Source organism: Rhynchophorus ferrugineus, unplaced genomic scaffold (assembly GCF_030347505.1).
Source record: "Rhynchophorus ferrugineus isolate W39M unplaced genomic scaffold, kcgeb_rfMv2 rfM4, whole genome shotgun sequence".
Lineage (NCBI taxonomy): Eukaryota > Metazoa > Arthropoda > Insecta > Coleoptera > Curculionidae > Rhynchophorus > Rhynchophorus ferrugineus.
The window spans coordinates 19771843-19796831 of record NW_027472583.1 but is presented as its reverse complement, the minus strand read 5'-3'; the positions used below and the strand labels follow the sequence as shown (position 1 = coordinate 19796831).

Genomic DNA, 24989 nt, shown 5'->3' with positions numbered 1-24989 from the left:
TGATAAATAATTATTAACATCACCGTCATATATAAATATCACGGGTGTTGTTATCTATAAAAGTTTTATTCTCCCCGTATACTAAATAATCTCCTCTAAATGTATTATGTATTCCTGGCCGTGACGGTTAGAAACAAACTTTTATTCCCGACGCTACCGCCTCGTTACCGTTCTGCCACTGCCTAAATAACTGACGTGCGAGGGACAAAAGACCGTCTCTGACGTTTCTGTTTGTGTTTTGCAGGATCCTGGACCGGTGGAATTGTGCGATATCGAGCCAATCAGCGGCACCGTGTTCCGGAAGATGACGGTGCGCCGACGACGCCAGGAAAACATGCGGAAGCTGCCAGCGGTCGACGCCGGTGAGTATTCCTGCGAATCGTTTCGCCATTGATGCTGTCGGGAATGTCGATAGTTTAATTTCGGTTCGGATCGGCGGAAACGCGCTTTCGAAACCCGCCGCCTGACAATACGGCTTCTCGTTCCACTCTTATCTCCCGTTTTGGGGAGCTCTCGATGACAGCGGACGGAATCTGCAAAACACGGTGACTCATATCTTGAGCAACCGGCGTTTACTGGCTTTTTTTTTCTTTTATACCGTTTTAATGTTCGGCCATAATTCGCACCCATGCAAATTTAGTGGGCGAATGATGGTGGCTATGTTGCCATAGTTCTCACAATTATTTTTAATACATTTATCTATATATTACTTTTAAAGGATATTTACGACGAAAAATCGGATCCATGTCCATTTATAGCAACTACCCTTTCCCATCTTTCATGCAATTTACAGATTCAATCTCGAGAGAACGATGCATCTTTTGAGACTATTCATGAATAGACAATTTTTGATATCTTCATAATAAGTTAAGCGCTACTCAGACAGGTCACGACTCATATGTTGGAACAACTTATAGTCAGAAGAATCAAGGTCTGGAGAATACAGCGAGTTAATTTTAATGTTTCCAAGTATTTTTTCACCGGTTTTGCAACAGTTGATCAAGCATTGTCATGCTGAAGAATAACATTGTTGTATCTTTGCTCGTAGTACGGCTGTTTTTCTCACAGTGTTCGGCCTAACCGCATGCCTATTGATGGTTTCATCAGATTTTAGCACTTGCCGCAAATACGATTTTCTCGGTCAAATTCAGATATTTTCAAAACACTAAAAAATAGGTTTATTAACACTTCGCCGAAATGTCACATACTGAATACTGAAGCTTCAACATGAAATTGATTACAAATGAATCCGATGCGATTTAATACACAGTAACACCATCTGATGTAAATCCTTTAAAATTAATTTATCTTTTACGGAAACTATTACTTATTCGTATGATGGAAATCGTTTTCCACAAAATAAAAAGAGGTATCAAAAATTCATAATTCAAGAGAAATTATATCGGGCGGATATGCCGGATATTTAAACAACTCGTAGTTTAATTAATTTTGGTGATTTTTTTTGTTACAGTTTTATGACAAATGATATATGGCGAAGTTTCACTTCTACTGTTGACAAATAGATGGTACTCCAAACTTATTGAACAACCTAGTACTAACCGTCAACCAATCAGTCCGGGCAAAATCATGAAAGACGAGTTCCTTATAATTTTTCGATTATTTACATATCACAATTTCTGCTAGTTTGTTACTGACTGTTAAGATTATCACAAATTCAGTACTAAAATCACGAGATGGCCTAAAATCATGAAATATAATTTTAAAGATTTTCAAAGTTTGTGTAATTGCTATTGATAATTCGTAAAATGAGTAGAGAATGATAAAATAATAAAAACATGGAAATCCTTAAAAAATAAACAAGGAAAAACAAACTCTATGTAAATTAATGATTAACTAGATGATCAACTATTATACAAAATTAAGCAAAGAATATTCGATCGAATATTTTTAATGAAAAATTGATTGTTAAAAATGCAAAAGAGTTTTTTCATATCATTATTAATACTTATTTATAATTATTTATCTCGTATTCCAATAGTTTTTTTTAATTACATTTGATAGTTCTATAATGCGTAATAATAAATAATTCTTATGACAACTAATATATACATGACACGTAAAAAATCATTTCAAGAAGTGATAACCTCTATAAAATATCCTATTATAAATCTTACTCTAAAGTCTAGATATGTAAATTAGTTGTAGTTTTCGATTGCCAAATATGTGTTTCTTGTAAGTTAGGCATCAGTACAAATGTTTGCCAAAATATTTAGCATTATCAGCTTAGGTTTTTTAATAGTTAAACTATATTTTCGACATAATTTTAGTGTTTCATCTTTCATAAAAACATTACCATGGGTCCCATACCATCGCCATAATGAGGAATCAAACTAAGAGGTTGTATAAGAGCTGAAAAATTGTTAGCAATATTTTTTTGTTCAGCGTCAATTTTTTAGGTTGATTAAAGGATGCCTTGAAAATGGTAAACAAAATAAATCAGATTATCATGGTAAACTTGCAAAACAATTGAATTTTAAAATTAAGGAACTAGAATACGAATTGTTTCAAATACAGCTTATTCTGCAACTAATTTCTGACACTTTCGACCACTGACGTATTTTTATCAAACGAGGAAGCAGGAGCTGCTGTACAGTGGTATTTTACGAAAATGCCACTGCAATAATGGCCTGCAGTAATTGGATCCATAAATCAGAGAATCAATAGAATCATTGTATTGAAATTAAACGAAATTATACTGAGAAATAAAAGGTAGCTTAAAGCACATATTTACAATTATTCGTTTCTTCAAATCCAATTCTAGAATTGATTTATAATTATGGTAACTATTATTCTTTTTTATACATTATTTTGTTAATATTTGTGTATTATTTTTATAACATTTATCCATTATTCGAATTGACAATTCCGGATAATAATATATAATAATATATATTTGTACAGTATATGAAGTTCTAAAATTAAATATTTGCATATAAAATGAACGAATATGAAATAGTATTAAAAAAACTTCATATAAGTAGTGTTTGAGTTTCTTTTAATGGCATGTATATATTCTTTCATTTTAAAATAGGAACATAAAAATGTACATATAAACACAAATTAAAATTTGGCAATTTGTCTCAACAATGTTATTAATAAAATATATGCATCAAATTTTTTAATTTCTTATTGACAAAAATATACTGTATTTGCTTGTACAGATATAAATGAATATTGATTAGTATTATTTATTACAATATCATGAACTCAGTATTTCTTGGAAAAATGTGCTATACAATAATAAAAGCCTCTTTTTCACTCCATTTAAAATACATAAACATTAAATTGATTGAACACAAAACAATAATCCAAAAATAACTTGAATCTAGAGGGAAATCGATAAGGCGCAACAGTTCCAAGCTAAAAATGATTTTTATTACAATTTCCCGGAAAATTTCGTTTTTCATTGCAAGTAAAATGGAGCGTGATACCAAATACATTTTAAATTAACCAGTCGATATTTTGGACTAAAAAACGATATTCGTTAGAAGTACGGAATTCAAAAGGGACGAAAGGTATACATAATCACGTCGTGTACCAAAGAAAAAGAAAACGAACAAAAGATTATGTCACCGCATTTTTCCAAAAAGAAAGAAACACGTTTATTTGAAAGACCGAACGCTAAATAATATGGTCTGACAACGTTGTTTAGACTTTTCTTTGAGAGAGCCTCCGGAGTTTTTGTCGTTTCACTTTTGTCAGCGCTGTTTTTAGTGTATAATAGCGTAATGATGTAAACTCGAAGAAGCAAGTACCGCAATTAGGATAAGCAATTCGGGTTAGTGTTAGTGGTGGTGGTGGTTATGGTAATATTAGAATTTCTACTTGGTGAAATGGGTGCTATGGTGAAGGGTTGCGTTTGGATTGCTTTAAAAGGTATGTAGATCAAAATTGTATGTTACGTTCCGATTTGTTTAGTCATATAGTGCAAATAATGCGTAGAAAATAAACTGTTTTTATATTGCTGTTATTATATTTTTATTCATGATATCAATATTTATCATTTAAAAAAGTTGATTACGGTACTTATAGGTACAAAATATGCACATTATCTTTAAATTTAACACAATAATAAAGATGAATCTAAAATTTTAATGCACTGGTTACATGTAATATAGCTGATGTCTATTTAGCTGGGTTTAACATAAATAAAGTGTTACTCCTGCATTCGATACTTGACTATGGCCCAATAATAGGAGCTTGACCGCCACTGTAGCAAATGTTTAAATATTAAAACCTGAAAGACCAATTTACTTTTAATGTACTATATACATTTAACAAATAATAAATTGTGGTTTTAACTGTTTATGAACTTTATTAGCTATTTTTAATTACACATATTACACTAAATAACTTATATTCTATGTTTTTTACGCTTCTTGTTTCTTCTCCACATTTCTTAATTCTCTATTTTAACCAAACTTCTTTTTTTGAAAACGAGGTTCTTTCGTCCAAAATTGGCTTTATTCATTAAGAGCCGCACAATCATTCCAGCGCCGTTCTAACATTTCAATGCCACTTTTATAGAATGATTTATCTTTTGCCTCAAAACAGGCCTGCTACCAATTGCTGTCCACTGAAATGATTCTGTAATGAAGTGATGGATCCATGTTTTATCCATTGTCACATATAGATACAAAAAATTTTTACAACACAAAAGTTTGTTACGTTTAAACACTGGCAAACTCTGTACAGAATCATCAACACGTCCTTGTTTTTGTCCAATAGTGAGAAAATGCGGCACCCACTATGAACATAGTCAAATGCTCATTCAATATAAAACCAACACGTTCTTTTGATATCTTTACGATGTTAGCTAACTAACGCTAACTAAACTTCACTTTTCGATCATTTAAAACGATTTTACGGATTTTTATGAGGTTGTCTGCTGTTACTACTTCATTTGGATGTCCACTACGTTCTGCATCATTGCTGTCAGTAAACCAACATTTTATTGTCGTTTCTGATGGAGAGCTTGCGTTGCTTTACTTGAACGGTATTTTTTCCCATCAAGAAGCAGTGTAAAATTAAGACACGAAATTGTTTTTGATCCATTGTTTTGAAGATAATAAAAGTAGTGCACTCTTAGCAGAATAACTCACAAACTTATGAGTAAAATGTCAAGAAATTTTAACAGCTTTCTTTTGAGTGGCATAAAACTAGCGCCACCTATGTGTTAGGCCCGGGACCTTTCAGTCCACTTGTTATGTCAAACGTTATATCTAATTATCTTGAGGGCATCTGAACTACTTCCAAACCATAGATGAAAGAAATCGCCTTTCGACGTATACACCATAAATAATAATAGCGCCTTTAAACTTGAAGACGCAACAGTAGTTCAAGATAATTTTGATTAAAATTTTCTAAAAGCTTCTCCGTACTCTCTGGATTATCTTCTAGAATCTTATGTAGGTTCTTCAAAGTAACTTTGTTAAAATTTTGGATTAACTTGTTTTAAAGCAACGTTTTGTCAACTATTTTCTGTGTCACTCTCTTCATTTTATGAGATTTAAATGTAATAAACTTTTCCATAAATTTCTTTTGTACATACCTTGTCCTGGCAATACCGAACACTACAAGAAAATCCTAGTAGTGCACTATAAAAAATCCGTATTATCCTATTTGGTGTAATGCTTCTGTAATTATTCGCCTACATACATTTCGGAGAGAATAATAATAAATTATTCTTACTTTTAAAAGCTATACCAAAAATTAATACAATTTTTTTTCAATCAATTTTTTATTGAATACTGTACTATTTCATTGTACTCTGACTATTTTTCTTAAATTTGACTGAATTTCGTTAATTCAGCTATGAATCTCGTTTCAGCGTTTGTTTTATGTTCAATAGTAATACGTTGTGGATGAATTTTTTATTGTCAAACGCCAAGTGCTGCATTTTCCATGTAAATATTCAATAATCCAACCAATTAACTAATTTCCCTATACTTCTTCGTTCTTATTTATATGCAACTTTATATCGCGAACCATATCTCTAATGATTATACGTACTGTAGCAATTTTCACCAACGGATTTACAATGGCCACTAGATAGTTTGGTAAAACATCACCAACTGATCCAATGTTTAACCAAATCCAATGTTTAACCATTCCAATGTTAATTAATGTTTATTAATTAACTCAATATTCCTCAAAATTTCATTATTTACATTGCAGATTCAAGACCATTAATTTGTAGATAATAAACCATATAATAAGCTTTTAATTTTTCATATGCATTATATGCCTCTGTTTCCCTGAAGCTATTACAAGTTGTAGATAAAAAATATAATAAAATACTACTTGGTATACACAATTTTTATTCATAACTGGACCTAATGTTCAATATGGGCTCCAAACCACGGCCCTCGGCATTAAATCATCCCAGAAGACATCCGGTCTTGCCCAGCCTGGTTACTGGCGTGACTAGGATCGTTTTCCTTGTCGGATTTTACACTCTTGCCCTAGCAGGATTCGAACCCGCGGCTATCGCAACAGTAGGTGGATCACCTTTATCAGTGCGTCGCACAAGCCGGTTAAAAGCTATTATACTTTTATTGATTTGGTTTCATTTGTTTAACCACTACTCTTTATGTTATAGTCAAGACCCAAAAAATACTATGATCAAAAGTACTAATCTTATAAAACTAAAATTTTAAAAATGGTGTGTGAACGTACACAGCATCATCACTTTCAAAATAGTTTTTGAATGGTAGCATAACATAAATTGTAATACTAACTACTTACTTGTTTAACGTGTGTCTTAATCATTATTATTGATAATTGCATATTAATTATATAATATTTCGATTTTTAACAAACTTGTTAAATTATGTTCAGTATACGTAAACTTCCTTATATTACTATAAGTGCAGCATCTTAAGCAAAATTATTGCAATATCTTCGATACCTGTATTCCCACACAAATGCTTTTTCTATGTGCATACTTTTTCGACAACTTTCAAGTTTACAATCTCCAAGGTCTCAGAAAATGCAGCCCAGCCTACATATTTAAAACATAAACAAAAAATTAATTAATATTGTATTCTAACTCATTTTTCGGACAGTTAAAATTTATATTTTAATAAATTATAGTCAATAAATACTAATAGTATATCAGCAATATGTTAAAAGTTTATTTTCTAATATCTCTTTAAGTTTATAATTTGTTGAATGCGCAGGGTTAAAGTGCTTATTATTTTATTCTATATCATTTATTATTTTATAACGTATTAATCCTTTATATTTTACTTACTTATATTTTAAGCTATTTATAATCAGTTATATATGATTTTTTTAAACATCTTAAAACACACTTTATTCATTTGCATGAATTAATTATAAAATAACGCTTTTTAGAAATGCAAAACCTTGAGAATCGTGAACTGTAATTTTTAATTGCCACGTCAAACCTAGCGCATTCGCCTTTATATAATAACTCGCTCACATCGTAACTCATCTTTAATTTTATAATAGGTTGGCGTAGACCTCCAGATTCAGATCTAATTGACATTCTTCTCCCAGACGGCGAAGACTACCGTTTGGTATTTGTAAACTCGGACGGCTCCTCCAAGGAAGAAGACGTGGACGATAACGACAGTTCATCGGCGTCCAGTTTCCCCATAGACGACTGCGACTGGGATTATTTCGAGCCAGGGGCGGCACGTCCCCATCCCGTGCTTGGCTGGGCCTCGCCCTTCGGCTCCCCGAGGGTATACCGACGACGTTTCGCCGACTCCCCCCTAGGTAAGTGTCGACAGAAAAAGAAACAGAGCGGTTTAACGTAATCTTCACGATCGACGACCGTAAATAAAAGAGAGAAAACCTACAAGTTAGCGTTGCAGAACGAAGCCGTAGTTGCGCGATGTTTTCACTCGTTATTTTTTTTATATTACCGGGCAATGTTTAATAACAAGTAAGGAACGAGCTTTATAATTTGCATTTTCTGAATATTACAGTTCAGTCGTGACATTCCATTTTATCACTCATTCATTTTGCCAGAATAAACTTTTTATACGTTGAATTTTAATTCTTAACTAATTAAAATGTATCTAATATATCAGATGTACATACGAAATTTGATTATACCATCCAACAACCTATACCCCATAGAGCAACTGCTATTCAACATATATTTCGTTTTTTTTTTGGTTTTATTCATTCATTAATTTTATTTAGTTAGTAAATTAAAAGAGTAAATAACTATATTTTAAACTTTATCAAATAAATCAAATGTTGTGTATCCCTATTTTAACATGTGCTGATTTTGTTTTACAAGACAATGTACCACACGGACAGTCGGTAATACTTAATGAAGAAAAACACAAATATATAGTCTATACAAAGTAGCAGTGAACTTACGTCATCTCAATTTATGACGTCAAAATCGATGACGCCGCATTTGAGATTGAAATTTTAAGCATTTTATTATTTAGCTTCGATATATAACAAGAAATACAATTTATTTTCATGTTTAGTTCTTGTTTCCTTTGCTGCTGTATTTTCTTGTAAAATCATTCTGATATCACTGTATTTCTTTTTAGTTTCTTCTGTTACTACTTGTGTACCATTTTCTTGACATCTAATGCATATATTATCGAAGTATTTAAACCACTCTTAATTAAACAGCCACAACAGATTATAGGTTAGACTTATTTTATTCTATTTACATTAAACTCTTTTCTAAACGACCTATAGTATCCCCTAGAGAATTAATCCACACATTGTGAGCCACTATTCAAGTCAATAACGAAACTGTTAATTTGCAGTCTAACACTAGTTCACACATTCCTTGTACATAATCCTTTCCTCATTTTCAAACTTTCCACAAATCTACTGTTGTAATTCTTTACCACATCCTATAATAATTCGATTTGATTGAATATGCAATGATAAAGAGGAAGACGTCACAGTCTGTAACCATATTATTCAGCCATCTTATCTACTGTGTATCTTTTTTCGGGCCTATTTCTATAAAAATAAATTACATAAAACAGAATTAATCATTTCGTTTATGTTTACAAAGTGTTAATTGGGAATATCTCGCTGTTTAATATGGTACATTCATAGCTTAATTTATGTTTTGCAAGCCATTCTTTTATCACAGCCTTTGTCGACCATACTATTTATACTATTTAAATCCATTGAAGTTTTGGTATAAATCAAACATTGACAGAGGTTGAACTGAGTGAGTACTGCTTGGGATCTGTCTGACTCATTAGGATCCAACATTTATCGCTCATCATGCCTTGGTCCCAAAATCCTTGTAGCGCCTTTCAATTTTCAATATATCTTAATGTACTCCTTACTCGTGCTCTCCTTACTCGTAGCTCCTACCATCCAAGTTTTGCAGGAAAGAATCAAGATGTACATGCAGAAAATGCATGAGGGGCATTCGAACCCCATTCTTGTGGTAATTTTGGTTGGCTTCGATACTGATGATACGTCAAGACATTTATCTCTGCTGTGTTTTTATATTTATACTGCCGACATTCATCGAGCAAAAGTGGTAATCATCTACATGATCGTTCTGTTCTCTCCACTTGTACAGTTTTATTCTGCAGGCGTTACTAAACAATTTCAGACCCATGGTTTGTCAGTGTTTTCAACAGCAAAACTGCAAAAAAGTACTGCAAATACTCATCTTTGAGTATATTTGTCATGATATCTCCACGTTTACTGAGCATATAATATCCACAAACGTAACCAAACACTTTGCAACATTGTCTTCATCTTACAAAGCACAATCGCAGCTAAAATGTTAGTAAATTAGAAGTAATCTGACTCTGGTCCAAAAATTGACCCGAATTCTTAAATTTGTAAAATCAACTGTCAAATACTTCAAAGATTATCAAAATCATCGGAAGTTGAGGACCTATCAACAATCGACTATTATCTTTGGAATGGTACAATGGAAGGGCGTATCCATTCTTTTTTTGCGGACTGCTACTTTCAAAAAGGATGAAATATTTAAACTGTTATTAAACAGTTAATAATTTGAAGTGTAGAAAGTTATTACAGCCAACGGGCCATCAACATTAAATATAAATATTAAGAGTTTATTCATTTCTCCCGCAATTTCCAATTTTCGTTAAAAAGTATTTAAAAAGACATTTATTGAGAAAAATTGGTATAATATTCATAAATCAAAATATTTTTTAATCAGTTTCTACAACTTTTTTCCATCATTCGCTGAGAGCACAGGACTTATTATTCCAGCTGCAAAATTGTATCGTTCACAACTCTTGCAATATGTGGTCGAACGTTTACATGGATACTTCTCATTTTCATCATAGTTGATCAAAAGTTGAAAAATATAGTTAGTTGATGCAGAAATGTGTAAAGCAGCCTGAAATGTTGGAACCAAATTGAACTATCACTGGACATCATTACCGACTACAAAGAAATGTGGTCGGAAAACTCAACGAAATCATATTTCAACAAGGCAATATTCGTGTAAAAATCTCGAAACCAATGAACATTGAAAACACTCTAATAACTACTGCTCAAAAAAAGGAAAAATTAGTAACCAAATTGACAATTTTGCTGGTTAAGTCTCAAAAGTTGTGTTTAATTGTGTTGTGAATTGGTGTGATGAAAATGTGTGTAAAATCAACAATGGAGATCTGTACAATCAAAATCGCTCTAAGGTCTTTGTTTCGTTCGTCGTGAGAGGCAACACAAAAAATATACCATAACGCAGGACAACAATTATGGTCAAATATAAAGTCAACAAACGTCTTCTATCATTCCTCTTATATTATCACATTTTATATTCGATATATTATTATTAATATTTATTAATTAATTGGTCAAAAAAGTTTCTTTCCAAGTCCATGCGAAAACTCCAAAAGATTTTTTATTACGCAATAAAGAGAATTAGCACAGAGATTGATATTAAAGGGAAACACAATATTTTTATTCAAATTTCATTTAAGTCGAAGTAAAAAAATGGGATATGCGTTTTCTTTTTCATTCTTAACCCTTTAGAAAAAAGGAATTAATATATTTTAGGCATTTAAAATTCATAGCTTTTTATTTTTGATCAAATTTGCGGGAAATTTAACAGTTTATTCAAATTTTCCGTGATTATATTTAAAAAGTTTAGGCCTCGCTTTTATTTCCATAATTACATAATAGAAATTAAAGAAATAATTGTATTACCAAATATTAGTGAAATTATAGAATGTTTAATGATTACTACAATATTATCGCTTTGGCAACCACAGTGGTCAAGGTGACAGGATGCTTCTCGAACTATTGTGATAGTCACGAGTTCGAATCCTCCAACGCATGGATATAATTTATATTTGTGGTTGTTTGTAATTGTGATAAGGAAGAATATTAAACTAGACAAAGAACAATCATCCCAGCTTTTCCAACAAGAAGCATCGGTAAAACTGGATGTTTTTGGGTTTCTGTGATTGTATCTAAAGTTGATCAAACAAACAAGGTTATGAAATGATATGAATTGAATTTCTGTTAAAAAGTTGTGAAGTATCTTTGAAAAGAAGTACTATCGTGATAAAAAAAGAAGACAAATAAAAGCTAAACATAGAAAACGAATAACATTGAAAAAATATTCCTTGTTGATGCGATTTTGTTTGAACAATAATTAATTTCATATTGGTTACACGATTCACTTTGAAAGTTATTAAAAACAAAAAGCTTTTCAAAATTAAAATGTAATATAATGACCCCAATGTCACTTGAATTTAAACGCAGATGTTTTATTCTTTCAAATTAGTGTAAACAAATTTCTTATCACTTCATATGCAATGTGCTATTATAATAGATGAGGTAATACCGTCGAGCATAAAAATATAACTATTGTGTAAAATATCATATATTATATTTAGAGAAATATTCACATACATAAAATTTTAAAAAATATTATAATATAACATATTCATAATAAAAATAGAACAGAAATCTCTGCTAGCTGATAACTTACATTGTTTATCTTAATTATTGTATTAACTATTATCGTTTACAGATTACAGTTAATATAGTACGTAGTTTAACTTGAACCTTACGTTCTAAACATTTTGCAAAACTTTTACATATGTTACATGAAATATATGTTACGTAGTGTTTAATACAAAATCTTTTAATTTACTTGAAAACTACTTTATTTGAGCACAAACAAGTGACGATTTGTTGGAACGACTTCACGAAACAATATTTCTAATTCTAAGCGAAACTCTGATATAAACGCATCACAACCTGACACCAATCCGAATTATTAGAATATCCAGTGCTGCATAGATCGTACTATATAACACATATACTTTTGTCACAATTTATCCTTGTATTATATCTTCCTCATTGTCCAAAATTGAAAAGTTTTATTTTCATATAACTGGTCCGCATGTGGTATGAAAAGAATTTTAAAATCTCTTAATTAGTAGGCGTATTCCAATACGTATGTTTTTGTTTTAACGGTTTTATATTGATCTAAAAAATAGATTAATGTAAGACCGATTAAGAAAACTTTCTCTTTCACATAATAAAGCCTTCGTAGGAACAACTAGCGAAAAACAATTAATACGTTTAATCATACTTTAATTTATAATTTTCCATGTCAAATTTTTGTAAATGTTAAACTTAGATACAAATGTTGAAATCAATTTCCTTTTTCCTTCCCCTATATGGACTGTATGCCCTAGAAGCGCTTTTTAGAGCTTAAATCAGGTGAACACGGAAACTGCCGAATAACATTTTCAAAGGCAAAAGTCGCTAAGATGCCGGCTTGGTGGCGCAGTGGTAAAGGCGATTGGACGGTCCTCCTATTGTTGCGATAGCCGCGGGTTCGAATCCTGCTGGGGCATGGTCGTAAATTTATGTTTGTGATTGTTTAAAATTTGTGAATGTTCTAGGCAATATTGTAAAATCCGATAAGGAAAATGATCCCAGTCACGCCAGTAACCAGGCTGGGTAAGACCGGATGTCTTCTGGGATGATTTCTAAAGTTGGTCACTGCCATGTTGTAGGCTTAACGCTGAGGGCCGTGGTTCACAGCCCACATTAAACTTTAGGCCCAGTCCAGATAAACCCATAGTTGGTAAAAAGAGACTTTAAAATATATTTTTAAAAAAATTTAAAAAAAAGTCGCTAAGAAAGCGTTTATTTCAAATTGTTTAAGAAAATCTGCATTGGGGAAGTTGTAACTCATATTAGAGTAATAAAATAAATACGAAGCATAATATTTTCTTACTTTTAAACACAATTATAAAGTTCGTCCGCCTTTTATACGACAAAAGAAATGATTCTTTATATGTCGCACTTAATCTTTCTGAAAATTCCAAATTATTTTATTGTGTTTGTCAGAAATGAAGTTCAGTTAATCATTATTAAATCAGGTAGGAAGCACGGCGAATATTTTTGAAGCAAATTTAAAATTATGTAGGCATAAACGTTTAAATTTTCTTCACATAATTTAAGGATAAATCTGTGTCAATTTAGATGGCAGCTAATTTTGACCCAAAATATATCACAATTTAAGAGTAATTATTTATATTTTTATTACTAAATATTAACATTTTACGAAAATACTAGGTTCTTGCATGTATTCTGATCATTATTTTACTTTAAAAAGCCTTCATTGAGAAAAATTTATACAACATATATTATTCAAAATAATTTCCTACAGTTTTTCCCATCTTTCTGGTAGCAACGCTACTCATCAACTGGCAAGGTCTCTGAAAGTTTATTGAAAATTTGAGTTAGGTTTTCATTCAATAAGTCTTGCAATCCATTGTCTTGGGTTGTGTTGAAACCAAAACTAATAGTTTAAAAACTAAAGTTTGGTGGACTCCAGCCACAAATATATTCAATTCAAACTACAGAAGTAATGAATGTCAAAATAAAGTTTTGATCCTTCCATGATTGGCGTCCTTATATACTAAATAACTCAATAAAACTAAGTGAAAATCTATTATTTTATATAGAAAAAAACCAAAACCATCGAAAACCATCAATACCAACCAACTCTTGCTGTCTTACTTGAAGAGCGAAAACGTTAATAAAACATTGTCACTTAATACTTATTTTGTGAAAAGCAATTAACAAAAATTAATTTCAATTTATTTATTATATCAAGTAATCAAGCAATGAACACGAGGAATTCATTATGACGAATGATTAAATTTGAGTCAAAATATCGTAAAGAATATAATTTCGATATTTTTGCACTATACATTTAAAAAATGGTAGTAATTATAATAATAACTATCTAAGATGATATAACCAACTATGGAAGATAAAAACAAAAATTAATTGCATATAAGAGAATGTTATTTTATGGGGAAAATAACTATACATAACAAAATTCAGATCAACAACCTTTAAGATAAGTTATATTTCACAGCTATACCTTATATTAGTTTGTTAAGTGTTAAGCAAGAAGAGAAAACCTCAAATAAATAAATTAAACGAAAAAATAACACATAACACGAGATAATCTCAATTATAAATCTTTCTTAATTAATTATCAGACATTGAAGATGTTATCACATTATGGAGAAAATAACTATACATAGAGAAGTTTGGATCAACAATCTCTAAGATAACTTAGACTTCACAGCTAAAACCTCCGATTTGATATGTTAACATTCATTCGTATCAGTACTGGTAAAATATATCGGTATATTGAATTTATCTAATATAATTCGTAGTTTAGTTGTGTAGGATTGACGAAATTTGTAGCACGTCTTGACATCAAATGACGAAAATTACTTCAAAATTGTTTTATAAATTCTACATTAAGAAACGTACAACTTAGGTTAAATCAATGAAGTAGACATGAAGCACATCATTTACTTGCCTTTAAACATAATTATGTTCTCGAGTTTATCTGTCTTTCTCAGAAATTGAAAAAGTTTTTTAAATATCCTCATTTAATTCTTTATTTTTGAAAAGCATTTAACAGCAAAGTCTAAATCAAGTAAAGCAAAAATGGCTTATGGGGAATTAAAAAAATAGAGGCAAAAGTACGCGAAGAAAATATTTTCGATATTTTTGCACACGAAGAATTAATTAAGACAAATGAATAAATTAAAGTAAATATTATGTGAAGGCCAAAAAAGGCATTAACTATAAAACTAAGAACATAACACACTCAGGAAAAAAAAACAACATAAACAAATAAATTAAAACGAAACATTAGAAAAACAAAGATCTTTCTGACATTTTCACAATATAAACGAAAAAATTAGCAATAATTGTAATAATAACAAGATAACACGAGATGCTACATATAATTACATAAGTTATAAACAATAATTAATGATATTTAAGAGTACGTAATATTATAGAAAAAATAATTATACTTAACAAACTTGAGGTCAAAAAAATCTTCAAGATTATTCAGATTTCACAGCTTTCAGTGCTAGTGAAAAATATCGGTTAATTGTTTATATTCGCAGTTGGCGAAAACGAAGTTCAATTAATTATTATCAATTCAAGTAATGCGCTCGAAGAATGACTTAGAGAAGTATAGAAAGTAAAGGAGATATTTTCGGTATATTTGCAATATATCGTAATAACTATAATGATAACAAAATAACACGAGATGACTAACTACATAGGATAAAAACAATAATTAATTATCATACATTCAAGAGAATGTGACATTATGATAAAACGATTCAGAAATAATTATTCATAAAGAAGTTCAGATCAACAGCATTTAAGATAATTTAGATTTCACAGCTAATATATTCCACTTGATATATTAAAACACATTCGTATCAGTACTGGTGACAAATATCGGTACATCGAATTTACATTATCTAATTCGTAGTTTTGTGATGTAGGATTTTCGAAATTTGTAGCACGTCCTGACCTCCTTTTGCGGCATCTGTTTCAGGTTCTCCGTTGCTTCAGCGAAGGCCGCGCGTCTCTTCCGACGAGGACGTCAGCGTCACCTCCCCCTCCGACGTGTCGTTTCATCCCCGCGTACCCGAAACGCCCCGCTGTCTCCATCAGAACGCGACCGGCCGTCAAACCGTCCAGACTAGTTATCCGGCGAGCGCATCCTGCAAGACGTGCGGGGGCAGCACGACGCCCGCCGCCCACTATATCCCCATCCCGGTACCGGTACCCATTCCATTTCCAGTACCTTGGAGCGGCGGTACCAGTAGCGCCGGTGGCGGGGATCTGTTGGTACCGTTGTACCGGTCGTTACCCGATTTGGCACGTGGCGCCGAATTCTGGCAGTATCTGGCGCAGATGCCCGGTTTCCCGTGGTCTTCGTTGGAAAAGCCGATGATCGGCGAGACTGCCGACGAAAAGCACGATGAGGGTGAAGACGAAAGGAAAGATGACGAAGGAGACGACCGTAATGAGAGTCGAAATAACGTAGAGGAAGATGAACCTACCGGCCATTTAGAGTGTGAAAATCGGTGAGTCGATTACTTAAGAGTATTCTAATATATTTTATAAAATTTTATTAATAATTTTACGCGGAATAATCATGTAAGTAAATAACATTGGAATCTAGCAAATAAAAATATAATATAATATTTATTAAATACACTGTTTTTATCAAAAAACAAACATACGGTTTTTACACATCTGTATAAATAATATTTTTAAATATATAAGTGGATCAATGTATATATAAAGCTAACTAATATTTTCTAAATTATTATTGATAGAATATTTGTTTAAACGATTTATTTTAATTTTAAGCCATACATATCAACAACCTTACATGAATTATGTATAAAAATTTAATATTAGATAATTTAATTAAATGTTGTTTATTAATAAATAAATAAATATTTTATGAAATCAATTACGTCTTAACAGCTAATAAAGCAATGTTTTCTTATTATCCTAGTCAACACATATTCATTCAACATATAATACATAAAGATAACAAATATTGAAATGGCCTGCCATCTAGTATATAACTGTGTCATTACAATCATAATTGATTAGATATCTGTATTTGAAAAACTATTTTGTGGAATTATTTTATAAATGATTTATATAAAACATTATTAATTAAAATAACTAGAATGTTCAGTAAAATAATACTTGATATTGAATGAATATGAACACTTAATATTACTACTATAAATAATACTTGTCCAATGAGTAATATTATAGAATTATTTGATTCCATCAATTTGTTTGAACTCATATTAACGTGTAAAGTTTTGCTAAGACACCGGACTGCTACAACATCGACATGGTGCAGAGATCTTTGTTCATGATTCGCAGCAAGTTTTTGATGACCTGGTTACTTCTAAAGTACCATGGAAAAGTAACTGCACTCCTCACTATTTTGTTCTGAAGCTGCTGAATTATGTTCAGGTTACTCTTCTTAGCACAACTCATATTTGGATATCCATATGTCTTTCTCAGAGAGTAAAAAAATTCCTAACATATCTTACTTAATTCATTACTTATTTTACTTGTGAAAAACTTACTAAAAATAATTAACAGTTCAGTTCAATTAATTATCATTAAAGCAAATGAACAACATGACAAATTAATTATGACTAATGAATAAATTAGAATCAATAAAAAAAATGGGCGAAAAAAATAAGTAATAAGTATGACAATAACATGATATACAATACCCATATTTGAATATCCATTTGTCCATATGGGCTATTGTAAATAGCCAATACATTCTTGTAAATTAATTACAGAATTTTACGCCATTTTAACAATTCATTTAGCAGAAAAATCACTAAATTGAATTACTATAAAATATTCCAAATAAAGAACGTTGTTGAATGATCATTTTCGATTTTCATCATCCAATGAATCAAGTTTAATATAAAATTTAATATAGCATGGCACAGATGTTTTTTAGTAGTGGATGAATACAGAAATTCAGAAAGTGTTTGGTTTGCAGAGGAAACAACTTCAAATAGTATTCCATCAGGGCTAAAATAAATAGTGAAATAATATTTAGCCATTAGCTATGATCTGAGCTATGATGAATCATTTTGAATAGATACCAAAACAATAAAATTTTTATTGTGACGCAACAATTCTTCATTGTAAACTTTACTAACTTTACCATATAATTTATAGTACTTATATTTATAGTACTATATGTATATAGCACTTATACAGTACTTTAATCAAAAGAAAACTGAATGTTAGTATTAGCTTAGTAAATTTTACAATGATTATTTTTCGATTTCAACATGTGAATGCTAATAAAAGATATATAGATATAGAGATGTCAACGTATATGACAAACAGCCTTTTCCTGTGTAAATAAAACACAGTATGTTTTATTTGATGTTATTTCAGTTAGTCGGTTGTTTGTTTAAGCAATTTACTTCCGTAATTTCGTCTACTTTTTCGACCAAATTTAGATGCTTTCAAATAACAAAATAGGCTTTTTTATTGAAGTTTATATAGCTTATATTTTAGTAGTCTCCACTACCTAATATTTTTTTGAAAATTAACTGCACTCCTCAATATTTTATTCTGAAGCTACTGAATTATGTTCAAAGTAAAAAAATTATTAACATATCTCACTGAATTCATTACTTATTTCACTTATGAAAAACTTACGAAAAATAATTAATAGTTCAGTTTAGTGAATTATTATTAAATCAAGTAAAAACAAGCAAAAAAAAATTAACTAATGAATAAATTACAGTCAATATTACAAAAGGAAGATATTTTCGATATTTTTATAATATGGGTGAAAAAAATAGTAATAACTATAATAATAACAAGATAACACGATATACATCACTCATATTTGGATATCCATTAATCCATTTATCCATATGGGGTTAAAGATTTGCCTGTACAACAGTTTTTTGTTGTATTATGACAGGACATTATTTAAAACACAACCAAATTACTATAAATGTACTAAATACTAATGTATAAAAATACGTCGTTGAATGATCATTTTGGATCATCATCATCGAATGAATCAAGTTTAATGTAAGATTTATCGTAGTCATGAGTAATAATTCAAGTCTTTGGTTTGCAGAGAAAACCATCTTCAAATAATAATCTATCAGAATTAAATTAAATACTAAAATAATTTTTCATCGACCAGAATATTAGCCATGTTTAGCTCCTCCTGATGTATTTTTATTTCGCTTCCACGAGCTTATTGAACAACTTAACAACATAAACGTTGATTAAGGAAAAAAGTAAATGTATATCTTTTTTTCAGAGGTTCATCCGCTTCGGAATCCTCTTCTACAGACTCCAGCGCCGATGAGGGCGATCAACCCAGAGTACGGCGAGTATACAACGTCACTGGCCCTCCTTCAACGAGGGAAAGCGACGATGCCCTACCTAGCAGTGATGTAACCACTGATAATGATGACAACAAATCGTCAGCCGATGAGAAAGAACGGGAGGAGGAAGAGGGCGAGGAAGAAGAGGAAGAAACTTCATCTGGATCCGCGGATACTGACAGTAACGATACCGGCACCGTGGCTGATCAGAAACCACGGCGTTTTTCCCGAGTGTTTGTAGTGAATCACAAAGAATCAAGTGCTAGCAGTGGTAGCATGGCATCGTCTAATAGTGATACGGATAGTACAGATAACGATACTGATCTTGAACTAGACTGTACCGTTGTGTTAACGAATATAAAGCATATCGATTCGGAAAAAGTGGAATGTGAAGGAAAGAGTAATGTGGAGGGAGATGGTGAAAGTGGTGCCAGTTTTATAGGCATGAAATATATTGGTGAGGATGGCGAAAATTCTAGTACGGCCGGTATAAATAAGAAACCAGTTAAGGAGGTAAGGCGGAAGCACAGGACAAGGAGAAGTAATAGTAAAAAGAAGAAAGCGGACGAAACCGAGGACTGTGATAGAGAATTGGTTAAAGATAACGAAATAAGCTCATCAAACGCTGAACAGGAAGACTGTGATAAACCCATCGAATTTAACGAACCCACAACGGAAGACCACAACGAAAATGCTGAAGAACCGGCGAAAAAACAAGCGGACGAAAATGTTTCGGAAGACAATGACTCCATGGATCGCAACGCTTCGTCACCGGCTCCCCCGAGTGTAACGACGCTTGATTACGCGGCGGAGGCGACGGCAGCGTCGACCGTCGAGGATAAAGGCCCCCAGGTCCAGGAGATGGACGTCGAAGCCGCTATCATCGGGAAATTCAAAACCGAGTCCGTGTATTCCTCGAGTCCGGGCCTGAGCGACGTCAGTGCCGAGTCGCTGAGCTCCAGCGACGCGGAAAAAGAGCCGACGACGCAGACGAGAGAGACGGAGCACCAGGTGGAAGTCGGGCGAGTTCGCCGCGCAGGTGGTCGGCAGTCAGTGATCGGCGAACGTTCGGGTGCGCGTCATGGTGTCCGATACACCAGTCTAGTGATGATAAGGAACGATGAGGTACCGCAACAGGTGAATGTGGTGTCGTCGTCAACAAACGACGTGGTGGTGCGCCACACTAACCGTGAGGAGGAGGATGAACGTCCAACCCTTACAGGTAAGATCACGCGCAAGAACTTGTTGTTATCGCACCTACCGAATCGGCATGCAAACTCATGATAATTCAATCGAAAACAGCTGATTATGATATATAGTTCGCGCTCGCTAAAACAAAAGGTTCCATCAGAGTCCGTATTGTAACGATGAGTAATAATGGCAAGAGTTTCGGAATGGTAAGCCTTGACATTATGGGTTATGGGTTTCTTTGTCGCGCACTCTCATTTCTACTCGCTCACCGTGGCTGTTCATGGTTTTATTTTGCGTTTAGAAACATTCCTGCGTCAGTTCGTTTCGTTTTCTTTTGGTTCCACCAATATTTCATTGATTGTCATTTCTTTTATTCAACAAATAAAACTGACCCATCGAAAATAATCTTTATTTGCATATGGGTGGGTCACATTTTTCTTTAACAACAACTTCCTTAACTCAACAGTCTCGACTCAACTGTATTTTAGTTATATATTATTCAGATTTTGTTATTTCATTCAGTGTTTAATTCTTGATTAGTGCAGTTTAGTTTTCCATAAGATAGAGGTTTAAAACGATTTAAATAGCTGTGAAACGAGGATTTACCTGTATGTAGGCTTTCACTGTTATCAAGCAGAGTAGTGCTTCCAACAGCCAATGCACCGAACAACCTATAACCGAATTAGTCAATAAAATTCGATTTGTGTTGGTACTGGTCGACCCTGTTGTCAAATGTCTACAAAATTCTTCTAAACATTAGTTATAATAATTAGAGGTTGCAAACCTTGTAAACTTACGTGTTGACGTCACATATTTTGATAACGTGCATTGGTTGTTTTATTGGATCAAATTCTGACAATAATTCGACAAACATCGAGAACTGAGTTGACCTTGAAAATCGTGAGACATGAATCTCTATTGTGGGCCTATATTTTTTTATCGAAACAAGAAATTGTTAGATAGGTCTTTCTCCTCTTAGAAATGCCAACCAATCAGGGTGCAGGACGAGGTATTTAATCGAACTTTCGGTACCACCTTGAGGAACTCCAGAGGGGAGCACCAAGGATATAATAAATTATATCCACCAAATCGACCAGATTTTCTGTTCTAACCGTGTATAAACTAGATATGTCCGCCGCGAAAAAATATATCCATATTTTAAAAAATGTATAGTCTATTCAAAGTTTTTCTGTTCATACATCATCAAGATATTTAAAGTATTGCCTCCCGCAATTTGTAAATTCGTTTTAGAATCAGACAATATTTTCCTTGTCATTATATTATAGTTAAAAATAGACACAAAGCTGTCGGATTAGTTTGAACAGGTAAACGAATGAGTATGTCAAAGTCGTCCTGTGGTCAGACGTATATTCTTCCGACAAAATTCTTGATAGCAATAGTGATAAGAGGTTATAACTCTAACCTATAAACTATTGTGTTTTAGATTTTAGATATACTAACAGATCAATTAAAAAGTCCCCGACCTGACACATAGATGGCGCTACTAAAATTAAATCCATATGTTTTTTAGTTAGCCTTAACCCTCAAAAGATGCGTGTATAAATTTGATAGCTGTCGGATCATTAGTTTCTGAATTATAGCATTTTGAGTGAAGCAACTTTTGTTATTGTGAAAAAATGGATAAAAAGGAATTTCGCGTGTTGATAAAATATTGATTTTTGAAGATAAAAAATACAGTTCAAATAAAAACTTGCCTTGATACCGAGTTTCCGGACACTGCCCCGGGAAAATCAACCATCAAGGATTGGTATGCTAAGTTTAGAGGTGGTGAAATGAGCACCGAAGAAAATTAACGCAGTGGACGCCCAAAAGAGGTTGTCACCGAAGAAAACATTAAAAATATCCACAAAATGATTTTGAATGACCGTAAATTGAAATTGAATGAAATATCAGACACTCTAAATATATCAACTGAACATGTACATCATGTTGTTCACGAATATTTGGGTATGAGAAAGTTCTGTGTAAAGTGGTTACTACGCAAGCTCACTTATTACCAACAACAACGACGAGTTGATGATTCGTAATAAACCGGAGTTTTTGCTCCGAAGTCCAATCGACAGTCATCCGAGTGGACTGCACACGATGAACCCGCTCCAAAGCGTGAGGAAATGCAATAGTCGGCTGGTAAGGTTATGGCATCTGTATTTTGGGATGCGCATGAAATAATTTTCATTGACTACCTTGAAAAAGGAAAGACTATTATATAGCGTTGTTGAACGGTTTCAAAGATTTCACCACGTCTAATGTTAGCATACCAATCCTTGATGGTTGATTTTTCTGGGACAGTGTCCGAAAACTCGGCATCAAGCCAAGTTTTTGCTTCAACTGTATTTTTTCCCTTCAAAAAGCAATATTTTATCAGCACGCGAAGTTACTTTTTATGCATTTTTTTTCACAATAACTAAAGTTGCTTCACTCAAAATGCTACAATTCACAAACTAATGATCTGACAGCTGTCAAAATTATACACGCATCTTTTGAGGATTAGGGACAACTGAAAAACATATAGATTTAATTCTAATAACGCCATCTATGTGTCAGGCCGGGGACTTTTCAATAAACCTGTTATATATTGAATAATAATAAAATGAGTATTTTAATATAATATACATGAACATTTTAGTGAAATCAAGTTTAATTTTAATAATAATTCCAGTTTAGCGACTAAACTTTGGGTATTCGGATTTTTGGGCTTCTAGTAATTAATGGAAAATTAATAAACTAAAATAAACTATACACAATGTCAGCTGCTGTGTTGATATTATTAAAGGATGATTTTATATAAGTAAACAATTATCTTTGTCACTTTAATAAATATTAATGATTTTTGTGCGAAATCTATCATTATTTTTACTATTCGGTTTGTTATTTATTTTGGCTTAAATGTTAAATAACATATTTTCTTATCACATTTATATTAATACCCAACAAATGCATTTTAACGCTTATTCGGGTTTTGTTGGATACAAACGATAATTAAGATTGTTTGTTATAACCTCTGAGCTATGATGAATCATTTTGAATAGATGCCAAAACAATCAATTTTTTATTGTGACGCAACAATTCTTCATTGTAAACTTTATTATGTAGTTTATAATACTTATGTATATAGTACTATATGAATATAGCAGTTATACAGTACTTTAATCAAAAGAAAACTGAATGCTAGTATTAGCTTAGTAAATTTTACAATGATTATTTTTCGATTTCAACATGTGAATGCTAATAAAAGATATATAGATATAGAGATGTCAACGTAAATGACAAACAGCCTTTTCCTGCGTAAATAAAACACAGTATGTTTTATTTGATGTTATTTCAGTTAGTCGGTTGTTTGTTTAAGCAATTTACTTCCGTAATTTCGTCTACTTTTTCGACCAAATTTAAATGCTTTCAAATAACAACATAGGCTTTTTTATTGAAGTTTATATAGCTTATATTTTAGTAGTCTCCACTACCTAGTAATTTTTTGGAAATTAACTGCACTCCTCAATATTTTATTCTGAAGCTACTGAATTATGTTCAAAGTAAAAAAATCATTAACATATCTCACTGAATTCATTACTTATTTTACTTATGAACAACTTGCGAAAAATAATTAACAGTTTAGTTAATTATTATTAAATCAAGTAAAAACGAGCAAAATTCATTGTGACTAATGAATAAATTAGAGTCAATTACATAAGGAAGATATTTTCGATATTTTTATAATATGGGTGCAAAATAGTAATAACTATAATAATAACAAGATAACACGATATACAACACCCATATTTGTATATCCATTTGTCCATATGGGGTTAAAGATTTGCCTGTACAATAGTTTCTGTTGTATTATGACAGGACATTATATAAAATACAACCAAATTACTATAAAATGTACTAAATAAAGAACGTCGTTGAATGATCATTTTGTATCATCATCATCGAATGAATCAAGTTTAATGTAAGATTTATCGTAGCATGGCACAGATATTTTTTAATGGTAGATGAATACAGACAGTCATGAGTAATAATTCAAGTTTTTGGTTTGCAGAGAAAACCATCTTCAAATAATAATCTATCAGAACTAAATTAAATACTAAAATAATTTTTCATCGACCAGAATATTAGCCATGTTTAGCTCCTCCTGATGTATTTTTATTTCGCTTCCACGAGCTTATTGAACAACTTAATAAAATAAACGTTGATTAAGGAAAGAAGTAATATTGCAAACTTTACTATATAGTTTATAATACTTATGTATATAGTACTATATGAATACAGCACTTATATAGTACTTTAATAAAAAGTAAAATTAATTGTAGTATTAACTTAGTAAATTTTACAATGATCATTTTTTCGCTTTCAACATGTGAATGCTAATAAAAGATATATTGATATGGAGATATCAACGTGAATGACAAACAGCCTTTTTTGTGTAATTAAAACACAGTATGTTTTATATGATATTCTTTCAGTTAGTCGGTTGTTTGTTTAAGCAATTTACTTCCGTAATTTCGTCTACTTTTTCGACCA

The 24989-nt window shown here is 31.8% G+C and overlaps 1 protein-coding gene across 6 annotated transcripts in view; it reads left to right on the top strand.

Moving 5' to 3' along the window:
• btsz (bitesize) overlaps nt 1–24989 on the top strand; it is a 236261-nt gene that overhangs the window by 143610 nt on the left and 67662 nt on the right. For 4 of the 6 annotated variants that reach the window (XM_076401545.1, XM_076401544.1, XM_076401548.1 and 1 more), the window contains exons 7-10: nt 245–362; nt 7498–7767; nt 15890–16424; nt 19190–20478. In XM_076401545.1, the coding sequence (XP_076257660.1) occupies nt 245–362; nt 7498–7767; nt 15890–16424; nt 19190–20478 (2212 nt within the window). Of the gene's footprint in view, nt 1–244; nt 363–3775; nt 3898–7497; nt 7768–15889; nt 16425–19189; nt 20479–24989 lie in introns of those variants that run through there. The other 2 variants (XM_076401546.1, XM_076401549.1) reach the window with 2 other exon arrangements.